This window comes from Syngnathus acus, chromosome 14, assembly GCF_901709675.1.
Source record: "Syngnathus acus chromosome 14, fSynAcu1.2, whole genome shotgun sequence".
Classification (NCBI taxonomy): Eukaryota; Metazoa; Chordata; class Actinopteri; order Syngnathiformes; family Syngnathidae; genus Syngnathus; species Syngnathus acus.
Window position 1 is genome coordinate 6,614,058 of NC_051099.1, and position 13,598 is coordinate 6,627,655.

The window sequence follows — 13,598 nt, forward strand, 5'->3', positions numbered from 1 at the left end:
TTTTAGATCATGAGGATATAGTTTTTGTATATTAAAGTCAACCTTGTCATGAAGTGCACAACTGAGCAGGAGCAACAAGAGGGATGGCCTCTGGACTTTTGCACAATAATGTGTGGAAAATAAGGCACATGTTTGTATTGTCAGGCTACTCGTGCTTGTTTTCTTCATTAACGTTACAATGGGACCATCGTGAACATCGTCACCAGGACCGCCATCATCGCATTCTACATTATGGTGCTGAGCTGGTGCATCGACATCATCCTTCTCTAAAGTTGTGTGGGCAACCGGTTGATCTCCCACTGAGCTGTTTTCACTTTGTGTTCTTAATGCGATTGGTGATGGGCCGTATCAGCAGTTTCTTTGTTGTCTTCGGAAGCAAAGACAGAAACTGGTTGCTCAGCGGCTGAGATTGTGCCTCTGGGTGTTCCTTTGTTTCTCCATCTTGTATGACTTGATAGGAATTTGAAGCATCCTCACAGGGTTTTATAATAGACTGGTCGACACATTTGTCCTTATTTTTGGGTTCATCTAGTTCCACTTGTTTTTGTGTAGGCGGCCTGTCACATTATTTACTCATAAATATGCATTTTTTAAAAAACGATACCCTCTTTAAGCAACTGCTCATTGTTCATTTCTTCTGTTTTTAATTACTGGGAATATGACAAATTGAATTTTGAATTTCAGCGATTTTGCAGCCGGAAACGATCGACCTTTATTTTGAAACGCTATACTTTTATTTTGAAAGGCCGTTGATCCACTTCCAGGTTAGAAGAACCTTGACAGGGAAACAGGAAATTCTACCTTCTTTTCTACTCATTTGTTTTTGTTTTGTTTTTTTGTCGGTAACTAACTTTACGGCTGCGGAAGCATCAGTGGTCATTTTTATGTGGTTTATTTTATTTTTCATTATAAACTACGAAATCATTGTCTTTTGGGTCTCTTGTAATTTTATGTGCAGTAATTACGTTTAAGCCATCAAGTGGGGGCTGATGTACAATAATTTTCTCCATATCGACTGATTCCAAAGCATCAGTAAGTCATTTCAATATTTTATATTTTATAAATTTTAATAGTTGCTCATATTTGAATTTTAATAAATAAATATACATGCATCGAGATAGATGTTTTGTAAATCGAGACAAATGCATTCTACATTATTACTTCTTGTCATGCATTCCGGTTCCTATCCAGAGTTGACATTCTTGTTTTTTTTACATATAGGTTACAGTATTGTTATTGTAGATAGAAACCATGGATTGTGACAAACATCTCCTCTCTCTCTGTTTTTGTGGTGGAAAATAATTCAATCATCAGCTGTGTATTTTACTCCATCCTAGAAGCATGCCTTCAAGAAATCATCTTGACAAAATTGGAAGGAAGAAGAAAAAGAAATGGACAGAGGAAGCCATGGAGCATGCACTAATCGAGGTCAAGTCAGGGAGGTGCACTGTGAGAAAGGCAGCCAAGGAGTTTGGAGTCCCCAAATCCTCACTAGGGGACCGGGTCAGCGGACGGGTGACACCAGGAAGTCGTAGTGGGCCTGCTCAGCTTATAACATCTTCTGACGAGGAACTGTTGGTGGAGTTCTCCTTATACATGTCCAAGCACGGATTCCCGCTCACAAAGCAGCAGCTGGTATCATTTGCGTCTTCCATTTACAAGCGTCAACACAGACGGGTGGCCTTTTCGAAATTGGGTCAAACCTGGTGGCTCAACTTTAGGAGGCGTCAAGAAAAGAATATTACGATTCAGCCAGCAGACAGTATTATCCGTGGTCGGATGGTTCATGTGAGGAAGGAAACATTGGATCATTTTTTTCACCTCCTGAGCTCTGTGGTGGAAGCTCACACGCTTGGGGACAAGCCTCACCGCATCTGGAATTGCAACGAGATGGGTTTTCAGCTGGCTCGGAAGAAGGCGGTTCTCTCCAAAGCTGCCAGTTTAGATTGCAAGTCAACGCCGGGCTCCAAGGACTACATCTCAGTCCTGGCTTGCTTCAACGCAGCAGGGAAGGATATCCCTCCATTTATCGTCTACTCCAAATCCTACCCAGGAGGCGTGTGTTACAAGACGCAAGGACCGTCAGACGCCCTCTACGGGTGGTCGGATTCGGGATGCGCCACTTCGGAACTTTTCAAGAAGTGGTTCCTCAGACACTTCTTGCCGTATGCTCCTAAAGAGCGGCCTCTGCTGATCATTTTCGACGGCCACAAGTCACCCGTGAACCTGGAAGTGGTGGAGGCTGCCCGTAAGGAAGGCGTCGTCCTTGTGTGCCTGCCACCTCATTGCTCTCACATCCTGCAGCCGCTCGACGCGGGCCTATTTCCGCTTGTCAAGCGGCGGTTCGCCGCGCTCTTAGATCAGATGCACCCCACGAATGCGACTCTCTTTACAGTCAGCAAGAAAGACTTCTCGGGCGTGTTCAAAGAGGCGTATCTGGTGGCTAAAGAAGATGAGGGTATCAGGATAGTTCAGGAAAGTTTTAGGAAGTGCGGCATATACCCCGTGAGCCACTTTCAATGTAATGGCGACCTTTTGATGACATCATCGCACAACGTGGACCCTGAAGCATCAGGAGAGCATGTTGGAGGTCTTGCTGCGGCTGGACATTGATCTGTTATTTACAAATATAAATGAACAACAGATTAGAAGTGCAATGATTCATCAACAAACAATTATTATTTTTGATTCAATTGTTTTTTTTTTGCTTAATTGTCCAAATCCATGGAATTTCAGTTTCAGTAAAGTAAATTGTAGTTCTCCATGAAAGGAGACTGATTTTCTTTGTGTTTAATCAAATTTGCTTTTAATTTGAAAATCTGTCAATAATATTTAAGCATTTTTCTGACATGTCACAGACCAAACCAGTGACCAAATCATCATTAATTTATCTTTGTACATTTTCTCACTGTCCATTTGAAACACATAATTCGACAAATCAATCAATTATTAAAATAATTGTTTGTTGCAGCTCTGTACTGGATGATTATCAGAAAATGGAAGCTGCTATTTGCACTGATGACATGCATGTTCCAGAATGCAATTTATGTATTTACTGACATGAGAAAATTTGCTGACAATGCTATGTTAGCATTTGTAAAAAAAAACAAAAAAACAAAAACAAAAAAAGTTTTTTACTGATCTCTCAATAGATCCAATATCATCATCGTACTGACATTGTTGAATTTGTTCTTGAACTTCCTCAGTTATTTGAATGCAGTTTCACACTGACAAAATAAAAATGGATTAAATTATGTTGTCACTCTTGAATTAAAATTTATATTTCACTTTACACCCATAGAGCTTAGTCATAGCAAGAACATAAGGGTGAAATAACTTAATTTAATGTAAATGTAAGTAAAATAAAAAACAAATTACCTGGGTTTATACTGAATATGATTACAGATTAAAGACTACAATTTAAAATTTAAACTCGTGCAGTGTTTATTTAACAAAAGAAATTGTCACTTGCGTACATGTGACTAAGCTTTTGCCGGAAGTGACGTATTTGTTGCGGAAGCTCATCCTTTCTACAGTGCGGTTGGATTGTTGTAAGTAAGACTGCTGCTTTATTTCTATTACTAGTTGCTAGCGTTTCGAAAGCAGACTTCATTGATAAACATGTTTTATTTTTTGTTGTTTGTATGGGATTTTCTTTCCATTCTGTGAAATAGCGTTGTTCAACTTTGGGTGCGTCGTTAGCATTACAAGCTAGCAAACGTCTGTGATAGTCAGTAGTAATGTAGCCATAAATCCTTTATGGCATGATTATATTTTTTCATGACTTGATTTCGAATCACAATTGTGTCAGTGCTGTTCTATTACGAAACTCTTGAGATTCAGTCAATTCTGTGTCATTTATTGTCGTTCAATTGCCGTGTAAAGCAGAGCCGTCCACGATGACTACTGCTGCAAGACCAACATTTGAACCCGCCAGAGGAGGGCGAGGAAAAGGAGAAGGAGATTTGAGTGCACTGTCAAAGCAATATTCAAGTCGAGATCTTCCCGGTCACACAAAGATCAAGTATAGGTCAGTAAATAAATATACTCAAGCAGCATATTTTATATACTCATCTACAAGTGCTTACAGGAAATACACTTTTTCAAATCTTCTGTTGTGTGTTCTGTCTGTTAGGCAGCCAACTCAGGATGCTCCTGAGGAGGTGCGTGCCCGTGACTTCCGCAGGGAGTTGGAGGAGAGGGAGCGTGTAGCTGTGCGTGAAAAGACAAGAGAGAGGGGACCAAGAGGTTAGTAAAGTTTACCCTTGGCACTCTGTCTTACACTGGTTTATAATTCATTCTTGATTGTCCAGAGCACACCACATCCTCTTCTTCATCCTCCTCGTCTTCAAAGAGACCCAGACTGGATCAAATTCCAGCAGCTAATCTCGATGCGGACGATCCCCTTACCGAGGTATGTACCGCACTCATCCCTCAAGACTGACAGCATGCGCACAAAGCCGCTTCAGTCACAATTGTGTTTATTTGTGAAAAGGATGACGACGATGACAACTCTGAGGACGATAGCGATGATGATGACACCGCAGCACTTCTCGCAGAACTGGAGAAGATTAAGAAAGAGCGAGCTGAAGATCAAGAACGCAGGGTCGACTATCAATTTACAAAAAATATTTGAATGCTCTAGTTCGATTTCATGTTTTTAGATCTGCATTTGCATATTTCTCCATCTTAGGACCGGGAGCAAAAAGCAGAGGAGGAGAGGATCCGAATGGAGAATATATTAAGTGGCAATCCATTGATTAATTTGGCAGGACAGCAGCAGCAGCAGCAACAACAACAACAACAGCAGCAGCAGCAACAACAACAAATCGCTCAGGCTCAGAACACATTCAAGGTCAAGAGAAGGTAATGCAGACATGTGCCATGTTTTTTTTTTTTCTACAATTAATGCTTACCTTCAACAACTGATCGAATAATTTCTATCCAGGTGGGATGATGATGTGGTGTTTAAGAACTGCGCAAAAGGATTGGACAAAGCACGCAAAGAGAAACGCTTCATCAATGATACGCTGCGCTCTGAGTTTCACAAGAAATTTATGGAAAAATATGTCAAGTAGACTGTGAAGTGTATTCCTGTGATTTCTTTTTTTTTTAGTTTACAGTAGTTACCCTCTGTAGCGAGGATGATCTGTTGTCATTGAAATAAAATTTCTTTAATCATGTATATAAATGTGAGCGCCATAATTAAAGATCGTAAAACATACAATTAAGCTTCGTGAACATGTTTTTATATACATTTATTATTTTTAAAGAACTTGTTTTCACGAAAGGCTGCAAGTCTTATTTTGTCCGCCAGAGGGCACTGTATATCTATTTTTCCCTTTTAGAGCGAGTGAGGCTGCTGGGAAAACATGGCAGCTTCCGTTTGTTGCTGGTTTTAATACTGTCAGACTAGTGGAGGATTAGATATACTTGCAACTCCACTGCAGCCAACGATCTTCATCCAACAAAAGAGAACAGAACAACATGGAGAAGAGTGGAAGTATGGACAGTTTGGGCTCGAAGCAATCCTCTTCTCGACATCCGAGTGTTGATTCATTATCAAGGTAGCTTTGGTTATGCTAGCTAAAAGTTTTGAAACTAAGGAAAATATTATTCTATGTAAATTCTATTCAACTGAAGCTTACATTTGCTTTCAAAAATTTGTCTGAAGGAGAATATGGAATGCTTACATAATTTATAAATCGGAATTTGCAGCAGATAACGAGGTCTGGCCAGCGCCCACAGGACTGTTTTTGTTATCAGCTGTTACTCCCTCACTCTTCATCCATGACTTCATATAACAAAAGTAGCGAAGCATCATTTCAGAGTGGCTGCAATGTGAAAAAAAACTATTCTTTCTTAACAGTTCTGAGCGTTCGGCCCAGGTTAAACCTTCCTCTGCCATGTTGTCTGAGACGGCTACCTCAGCGGAGTTCTCCCCAGAAATCAGGGTTTGTATGAAACAAAATGGAGTCAATGTCATAAATCATGCAAACTCTTTTCTATTTTAGGTCAAGGCCAAAATTCATGCAAAGGTAGAAGCCCTAAATTAATCTTGTGTAATTACTTCAACACGTCTTCCCCATTCCTAATTGTCTTTTTTCTTTAGCAGGTTTTACGAGATTCTGATAAAGAGGAACCACAATTGCTTCCAAATGAAGTTGTGCAAGATATGGGTATGAGTTTTTATCGTGCACTTCCGTTGTACTCACTTTAGTGATTTTATCCTGATTTCATTTTACAGCACAAGACATCACCTATTTCTGTCCTTTCACCGGAGCTGTACGTGGAATACTGACCGTTAGCAACTATAGGCTCTTCTTCAAATGCATGGACAGGGTACGGTTTCAATCATGTTTCGCCACAAACAAGCTCTGGACAAAACAATGACTCTGTTCCTCTACCAATTTTTAGGAGCCTTCTTTTGTGCTTGATCTGCCTCTTGGGGTTGTGAGTCGGGTGGAGAAGATCGGCAGTGCGTCAAGCCGCGGCGATGTGTCCTATGGCCTTGTCTGCAAGGTGTGTCAGCACAAACATGATCAACAAAAGACTTGATATGTTGTGTTGGCTTATTATTATTAATTTTTTTGTGGAGATTGATCTTGATCAGTGTTTGTATACTGCGATTGAGTCTTGTGGTTGCTCCACACAGGATATGCGCAATCTGCGATTTGCTCACAAACAATTGGACGACACTCTCAGGAAGTCTATTTTCGAAGTGTTGATGAAATTCGCGTTTCCTGTCTCCAATGGACTGGTAAGTGAGTTCTCAACCATGTTGCCGCTTGTCAGCCACGCAGCAACTGATAGATTCCTTCACAGCAAATATTTGCCTTTCAATACGGACAAGTGTTTCCTGAGAATGGATGGAAGGTGTACGACGCAGTGTCGGAATACAAAAGACAGGTGCAGTTGAAAACCCGGGCTTTCGTAAATGGTGAGAGACATCTTCTAACGTTGCGTGCCTATATATAGGGCATTCCCAATGAAAGTTGGAGGATTACAAAGGTCAACGATCACTACGAACTGTGTGACACCTACCCGTCAACGATGGCTGTTCCGGTCAACATTCCAGATGAGGAGCTAAAGAGAATAGCCGCCTTTCGGGCAAAGGGAAGGATACCTGTGAGTAAACATTCTGCTTCAGCATCCTTGGTGTAGTGTTTTTTTTTTTTTTTAATTCTCTTCTATTCCACTCTACTCTTTTGGTAGGTGCTGTCCTGGATCCATCCAGAGAGCCAGGCAACGGTGACACGTTGCAGCCAGCCTATGGTTGGAGTGAACGGGAAACGGAGTAAAGAGGATGAAAAATACCTGCAGGCAATCATGGATGCCAACGCACAGTCGCATAAACTCTTCATTTTTGATGCTAGACCGAGTGTGAATGCTGCTGCTAACAAGGTTTGTGCTGAAGCGTTAGCCGCGTAAATATGAATGTCCAAAAAAACTTGTTTTTTTGAACCTCAGATGAAAGGTGGTGGATATGAAAGTGAGGACGCTTATCAAAACGCTGAGTTGGTGTTCTTGGATATTCACAACATCCATGTGATGAGAGAGTCACTCCGCAAGCTGAAGGATATTGTCTACCCCAACATCGAGGATTCGCACTGGCTTTCAAATCTGGAGTCCACTCACTGGCTTGAGCACATCAAGGTGAGACAAAATGATGCAACCGGTGGGAATAAGGGATTGGTCGTAAAAACTGAATTTGAGCAAGGGGTGCGTAGACTTTTTATATGTTGTATTTTGAACGTCTGTGCGTTTCGTAGTTGATCCTGGCAGGAGCGCTGCGCATCGCAGACAAGGTGGAGTCCGGCAAAACGTCGGTGGTGGTGCACTGCAGCGACGGCTGGGACCGCACGGCGCAGCTCACCTCGCTGGCCATGCTCATGCTGGACGCTTACTACCGAACCATTCGCGGATTCCAGGTGCTGCTGGAGAAAGAATGGCTGAGCTTCGGCCACCGTTTCCAGCTGGTAATATTCGCCGCGTGCTCTAGTTGTCCTCACACTACAACACGCTCTAAATTCCCGACTCGCCTTTCAGCGTATCGGCCATGGCGATAAGAACCACACGGACGCGGATCGCTCGCCCGTTTTTATTCAGTTTGTCGACTGTGTGTGGCAATTGACTCGTCAGGTGAGCCGTTATAATCTGTTTTTTGAATGACTCTTAGGAGTAACACAGAAACCGTCTGCTTTAGTTTCCTGCAGCTTTTGAGTTCAATGAATACTTCCTGGTGACCATCTTGGACCATCTGTACAGCTGCTTGTTCGGGACATTCCTGTGTAATAGCGAACAGCAGAGAGTGAAGGAAGTACGTGCGCTTTTCATGAAATCTTCCCAGAGTACTTTAGCCACCTCCGCATGTCATCATAAAATTATCAGTCAGAGCTGAACATTTCACGTGTTTTACAGGAGATTCCTAAGAGGACAGTGTCCTTGTGGTCGTACATCAACAGCCAGCTGGAGGAGTTCACCAATCCTTTGTACGTCAACTTCTCCAATCATGTGCTGTTCCCTGTCGTCAGTTTACGCCACCTAGAGCTCTGGGTGGGCTACTACATACGTTGGAACCCTCGTATGAGGCCTCAGGTAAGAGTCGCAAGCTATTTAAGACCTGACTCGGGTGTGCCAAAGTAGAACCCTTGGATACTTCACCTGTTCACTACAGGAACCTGTTCATCAGCGCCACAAGGAGCTGCTGGCAAAGCGTGCCGAGCTGCAGAAGAGAGTGGACGAGCTGCAGCGAGAAGTGACTAATCGCTCGGCGTCCTCTTCTTCGGAGCGGGCGGGCTCACCAACGCGGTCCATCACCCCAGTACAGACCTTTGTTTGACCGTACTTCTTTCCTATTGGAGGCTGGTGTACATTGTCAGTCTTGCAAGGCTTCTTGGCGAGAAGTAGTTTCCAGACAGTACTTTTAGGTTTTGTTCTCCTAAAATGTTACCCTGGTTTTATAACTATGCCCCACGCACTACATGAGAACATCTATTTTGAAAACAATACAGTTGAAGCTAGTGTAAAGTTGTTCTCTGGCTAACGATTAATTGAGCATCAAAATTCCACTTTTGTTGGAATTGTTTTTCAAACCTGTTCTTTTTGCGACCAAATATTGGCTTGATTGTGTGCACCATTCCTCTTTGTTGACATGGTCAACATTATTTATTGTTTTGTAATCAATTTTTATTTCAGTTTCAAACAGGCTCTGCTCATTCAATTACTCATAATTGTAATATGGGGCAATTCTGTTTTTTAAAAGTAGCTGCCAACATGCTTTATAATCATGGAGTTGCCAGTATATTAGCAGTGTGTAATACAGATAATAATTTGCAGCAACATCCAGTTCAACTAATCTGAAAGATTCTGTGCCTAAATTACCTAAAAGTATTAACTATGAACTATATGTCAAGTATATTTTAACCTTTGACCATTGCTAATGATAGTGAAACCCGAAGGAGATTAGTGATGATAATCTCAGGTTTGTTGCCTTATGTTGTGCCTTTCTCCCATAATAAATTGCAAATATTTCAAAAACACTAGCATATCCCTGTTCAGGTTTCATTTTTTACATAGCACAAACAGTCTAATCTTAAAATAATTGTCATTTGATATAAAAAAATGTTTTATTACTTCACAATACTTAAATTTTCTTACATTGGTAACATTTTGATAAGTCCATTGATTCTTTTTCTTTCAATAGAAGAGGCGCGTCTCATATTTCGGGAATGCGATTGGCTGTATTTGAAAAAGCGAATCTCGCAGACTTTCCATAGGTCGTCCTTCCTGTCTTTTGTGACGTCATCAACCACATCCGCTGACATGAGGACGACGGCTTCGATATGAAAAGAGAGATGGAAAAACAGGAAAAACCATTTGCGAGAACACTGGAAACTTATCACAATTTCCAGATTCCTTTTTAAAAATCTTTTTTACTCCCCAAGGTTAATATTAATCGACTTAATCCAGTCTGGTCACGTGGCGGCCGAGCGGACATAGATCACATTTATAGAGTTTATTGTTCTTCGGCTCCTTCAGTGTTTAGCTTTGCTAGCTAGCTTTAGCGAGGTATGTGTAGTTGCCATCACATTGTGCGCGTATTCTTACTTCCAGTTAGCCAGTGTCAGTTTAGAAAATAGCACCCTTAATCCGGTCACTATACCTCTAAACTGCTTTAGCTCATTTAAATTGGTGACAATAGTTGGACGAGAATGGCAACGTCGGCTCTGTACGCCTGTACAAAGTGTAACCAGCGGTACCCGTTCGAGGAGCTGTCGCAAGGCCAGCAGCTGTGCAAGGTTTGGGAGTGTGTGTGGTTGTTTTTATTTTTTGTTGTTACTATCATAACAGTCTGCAGAAGCAGCAAAACAATTATCTTACAATAAAAGGACACTCCATATATATGTAGTAGTAATAACACAGGCCAACATGCAACAAATTATTCAACACCGAATTACAGTGTCAACATTCATTGTTATTTGTAGTACAACAAATCTCAATATGCTTGTTTGCATTGACAAGATTAGTAAAGATTCAGGAACACCAGTAAGGCAAACCTGCATCCCCATTTGCTGCTGTGGTACATAGTCTTTCCGAGACATTCAAATTCATTTAAACGGTCCGAAAATTATTTTACTACAAATGACTTATTTTGTGATATTCTTGTTCGCTGGTGAGAGATTTTTCTTATGTAAAAAGAAACACTTCTCTGGTCTAAAAGAAAAAGTTACAAAATAGTTTTCCTCTGCACCCACCAATCCATGAGTCACTTTTTTTTTTTTTTTTTTTTTTAAACAAAGAGCTATTTCTTGGCTTCTGAGCAAAACTAAGGGCTACCAGTAAAGAGCGTTGCTGTAAAATTTCATTCCAAGTGTCTGAACATGTGAAAATATTTTCACGGTTGTTTTTTCTTAGGAGTGTCGCATCGCACACCCAATAGTGAAGTGCACCTACTGCAGATCCGAGTTTCAGCAGGAAAGGTAACGCATCGATTCACAGGCTTCATAATGCAATTATACTGTGCTTTTTTGAATGGTTTTTTCCCCCCCACAGTAAAACCAACACTATTTGCAAGAAATGTGCCCAGAACGTCAAACAGTTTGGAACAGTAAGTTTCAACCTTTATTCCACTCTCCAATTGCACTTTATGAATATTCAATTCCGTGTATCATAAGTTCAGACTTTTTCCATCATCTTTCTCATTGCAGCCCAAACCATGTCAATACTGTAACATTATTGCAGCGTTTATTGGGACAAAGTGCCAGCGTTGTACAAACTCAGAAAAAAAATACGGGCCGCCTCAAACCTGCGAGCAGTGCAAACAGCAGTGTGCCTTTGACCGCAAGGAGGAAGGCAGGAGAAAGGTGTCAACCGAGCACACGCGCCAGAATAAATGTTCCGGATTAAAGTGATTGTGTCTTATGAGTCCATCTTGTCCCGAAGGTGGATGGAAAACTGCTGTGCTGGCTCTGCACACTGTCCTATCGGCGTGTTCTGCAGAAAACCAAGGAGCAGAGGAAAGGTTTTGGCTCCTCTAACTCTTCATCCCTGAACGAGAAAGACTCAAGGCAGCAACATCACCAACAAAGACACAGCGGCTCTCACCACAAGTACGTACACGGAAAGTGTCACCCCGATTATGCTAGATTTTTTTTTTTCTCCCTGCAGTCCTAAACCCGTTTGTGTTTTGGCAGACTGAGTGGGAGCTTGAGTCCTGAGCAGGAGCAAGGATTGTGGAAGCAGAGGTAAAGCTTTCCAGTTTTTTGAAGGTCCCAAGAGTATCAAGCCAACGCTACATTAATGGACACACAGGCCCTACACTTTTTTTGATCATCATTTACTTTCCACAGCCATAAATCATCTTCAATCCAAAAAGAGACTCCAAAGAAGAAACCAAAACTGGAGTTGAAGCCATCAAATGGTGACAGGTATGATTTGTTTTTTTTGTGTGTGCAAAATTTCCCCCTCGTGTCCGACGGCTCTTCTAACCGCTCTGTCCCTTAAACAGCAGTTCCATCACCCAGTCCATGGATTCAGGAGGAACTGACAACTTCATTCTTATCAGCCAACTGAAAGAAGAGGTGATGTCGCTAAAGAGACTCCTACAACAACGGGACCAGACCATCCTCGACAAGGAACGAAAGGTTGGCTAGCAGTGGAAGCAGTAGCACTCTTTGTTGCCCGCTTGTATGTTTACATAACTGCCTGTCAATTTTGGCTTCAGCTAACGGAGCTGAAAGCCGACTTTCAGTACCAAGAGTCCAACATGAGAGTCAAGATGAACCAAATGGAGAAAGCACACAAGGAGTCGATGGAACAGCAGCAGGTAATGGTCATATTGTCAGCGACTACAGCGGACAAATGGTGACTGATAATATGAAGTGAAGTCGATTAATCGATGATTCCATCGGACAAGCATGAAAAGAAATGATTAAAAGCACAACTCACCAGGACACTAATTGTAGATGTGCAGGTTTTTCTTCAACAAAGCCGCTGCTTGTGGCATCAATACAGCAGCATACACTGACATCAGTGTATCAAGCAACAAGTGTCGCTTTAAGTGTCATAAAGCAAAAATAGTCTTTTGATGTTGTATCAAACAACTTCTATGTTGAAAGAAGTAGTTTATTGACCATATTTTGACAGGTAAAATGTATTGAATGCGATTTTTCAAAGGTCATTTTAAATGTAAATATTCCATTGGTTTCTTCAGGCAAAGAACCGAGAGCTGATGAAACAAGTGGCCGCGCTGTCCAAAGGTAAAAAGTTTGATCGGACAGGAAGTTCACTGCTGCTGCCCTAACAATTTGCTGACCCTCGGTTGCCAACGCAAGAGTAACTTCACTTTCAAAACTGTGAAAGTCCATGTTTCCTCTTCGCCATCAACAACAAACGCTTCTTTGTTGGTCGAACCAGAAAACGTGTCATCACGTGGAAACAAAGAACAAACAAAATCTCTCTCCAAAACACCAACATATTTTAGATATTTTTAGGTGACCTTTTTTTTGGACTGTAGAATGCATCTTGGATGAGGGACGGAACCTTCATTCACTACCACTGCCAGGTGAAACAAAAGAGATCAAACAAAATCCGCCGGATTTTTTTAATGGGTGTTACGCTCTACTTTTTTTATTTATTCAACTGTATTTCTTACCTTTTTTGGTCTGGATTTCCGCACACAACATACTACAAGAATATCCCACATTTGGGACATTATATTTTTCTAAATGATTGCAGGGGATAAGTTCTCCTGAATGGAGAGACTGTGCAACTTTACAATGTATGCAAACATGGAGTGTGACCAGCCGTTGTATATTTTAACTCTTGCTTGTATCTGTTTTAGCGAGTACAGTTTGTGTATGGTGAGGCCAGTTGTAATTATGATTTATATTGGATGCTTTTTAAAGAAAACACTCCCTTCACGTTTCATCGGGCTGGTTTCATACTGTACTGTCACAGAACACTTTTGTATTTTTTTCCCCCCAGACCAAGTGTTTTAAAAGCAATTAAAACTGGCTAAACTGCCCTCTCTCTTATCTGTTTTAATCTCTAAGCGTTTTATTTTCCAATTACTGTTGACATGATTTTAATATTAG

At 41.4% G+C, this 13,598-nt stretch overlaps 5 protein-coding genes and 1 long non-coding RNA gene across 11 annotated transcripts in view; 5 read left to right on the forward strand and 1 right to left on the reverse strand.

Moving 5' to 3' along the window:
• The window catches only part of gng8 (guanine nucleotide binding protein (G protein), gamma 8), a 757,718-nt gene that overhangs the window by 378,879 nt on the left and 365,241 nt on the right, over positions 1–13,598 (forward strand). The gene's annotated exons all lie outside the window — the stretch shown is intronic.
• Positions 36–3,271, forward strand: LOC119133328 (tigger transposable element-derived protein 6-like). 2 transcript variants are annotated; one of them, XM_037269023.1, is made up of 2 exons: positions 36–1,032; positions 1,315–3,271. In XM_037269023.1, exon 2 carries the CDS (start codon positions 1,342–1,344, stop codon positions 2,611–2,613), a length of 1,272 nt encoding a protein of 423 aa, XP_037124918.1. In that variant the 5' UTR covers positions 36–1,032; positions 1,315–1,341; the 3' UTR covers positions 2,614–3,271. The 2 variants fall into 2 exon arrangements, with proteins under 2 accessions (XP_037124918.1, XP_037124917.1); XM_037269022.1 differs by having other exon boundaries at positions 1,338–3,271.
• On the forward strand, positions 3,487–5,224 carry cwc15 (CWC15 spliceosome associated protein homolog). 3 transcript variants are annotated; one of them, XM_037269070.1, is made up of 7 exons: positions 3,487–3,551; positions 3,889–4,030; positions 4,136–4,248; positions 4,314–4,414; positions 4,496–4,606; positions 4,694–4,866; positions 4,949–5,224. In XM_037269070.1, exons 2-7 carry the CDS (start codon positions 3,900–3,902, stop codon positions 5,076–5,078), a joined length of 759 nt encoding a protein of 252 aa, XP_037124965.1. In that variant the 5' UTR covers positions 3,487–3,551; positions 3,889–3,899; the 3' UTR covers positions 5,079–5,224. The 3 variants fall into 3 exon arrangements, with proteins under 3 accessions (XP_037124965.1, XP_037124964.1, XP_037124966.1); XM_037269069.1 differs by having other exon boundaries at positions 3,491–3,551; positions 3,886–4,030; XM_037269071.1 differs by having other exon boundaries at positions 3,497–3,555; positions 3,886–4,030.
• On the reverse strand, positions 5,105–5,873 carry LOC119133365. Its single transcript, XR_005100113.1, has 2 exons — positions 5,694–5,873; positions 5,105–5,601 (listed from the first exon to the last, which is right to left on the reverse strand). It is a non-coding gene; the product is annotated as an uncharacterized LOC119133365 (long non-coding RNA).
• Positions 5,315–9,545, forward strand: mtmr2 (myotubularin related protein 2). 2 transcript variants are annotated; one of them, XM_037269003.1, is made up of 16 exons: positions 5,315–5,567; positions 5,870–5,954; positions 6,015–6,038; positions 6,113–6,179; positions 6,248–6,342; positions 6,418–6,522; positions 6,656–6,760; positions 6,826–6,909; positions 6,979–7,128; positions 7,216–7,404; positions 7,471–7,656; positions 7,773–7,979; positions 8,050–8,142; positions 8,207–8,320; positions 8,422–8,598; positions 8,678–9,545. In XM_037269003.1, exons 1-16 carry the CDS (start codon positions 5,488–5,490, stop codon positions 8,840–8,842), a joined length of 1,926 nt encoding a protein of 641 aa, XP_037124898.1. In that variant the 5' UTR covers positions 5,315–5,487; the 3' UTR covers positions 8,843–9,545. The 2 variants fall into 2 exon arrangements, with proteins under 2 accessions (XP_037124898.1, XP_037124899.1); XM_037269004.1 differs by having other exon boundaries at positions 6,116–6,179.
• On the forward strand, positions 9,809–13,540 carry fam76b (family with sequence similarity 76 member B). 2 transcript variants are annotated; one of them, XM_037269038.1, is made up of 10 exons: positions 9,809–10,301; positions 10,918–10,982; positions 11,056–11,110; positions 11,211–11,366; positions 11,446–11,612; positions 11,697–11,747; positions 11,853–11,930; positions 12,011–12,146; positions 12,227–12,328; positions 12,716–13,540. In XM_037269038.1, exons 1-10 carry the CDS (start codon positions 10,215–10,217, stop codon positions 12,803–12,805), a joined length of 987 nt encoding a protein of 328 aa, XP_037124933.1. In that variant the 5' UTR covers positions 9,809–10,214; the 3' UTR covers positions 12,806–13,540. The 2 variants fall into 2 exon arrangements, with proteins under 2 accessions (XP_037124933.1, XP_037124934.1); XM_037269039.1 differs by having other exon boundaries at positions 12,014–12,146.

Excerpts from the sequence above, each read along its gene's own strand:
- LOC119133328 (XM_037269023.1), top strand. The coding sequence starts at position 1,342 with ATGCCTTCAAGAAATCATCTTGACAAAATTGGAAGGAAGAAGAAAAAG.
- cwc15 (XM_037269070.1), top strand. The coding sequence starts at position 3,900 with ATGACTACTGCTGCAAGACCAACATTTGAACCCGCCAGAGGAGGGCGA. Across the intron at positions 4,031-4,135 it reads CACACAAAGATCAAGTATAG|GCAGCCAACTCAGGATGCTC; the intron begins GTCAGTAAATAA and ends TCTGTCTGTTAG. Across the intron at positions 4,607-4,693 it reads CTGAAGATCAAGAACGCAGG|GACCGGGAGCAAAAAGCAGA; the intron begins GTCGACTATCAA and ends TCTCCATCTTAG.
- mtmr2 (XM_037269003.1), top strand. The coding sequence starts at position 5,488 with ATGGAGAAGAGTGGAAGTATGGACAGTTTGGGCTCGAAGCAATCCTCT. Across the intron at positions 5,955-6,014 it reads AGTTCTCCCCAGAAATCAGG|GTCAAGGCCAAAATTCATGC; the intron begins GTTTGTATGAAA and ends TTTCTATTTTAG. Across the intron at positions 6,343-6,417 it reads TCTTCAAATGCATGGACAGG|GAGCCTTCTTTTGTGCTTGA; the intron begins GTACGGTTTCAA and ends ACCAATTTTTAG.
- fam76b (XM_037269038.1), top strand. The coding sequence starts at position 10,215 with ATGGCAACGTCGGCTCTGTACGCCTGTACAAAGTGTAACCAGCGGTAC. Across the intron at positions 10,983-11,055 it reads TCCGAGTTTCAGCAGGAAAG|TAAAACCAACACTATTTGCA; the intron begins GTAACGCATCGA and ends TCCCCCCCACAG. Across the intron at positions 12,329-12,715 it reads AGTCGATGGAACAGCAGCAG|GCAAAGAACCGAGAGCTGAT; the intron begins GTAATGGTCATA and ends TGGTTTCTTCAG.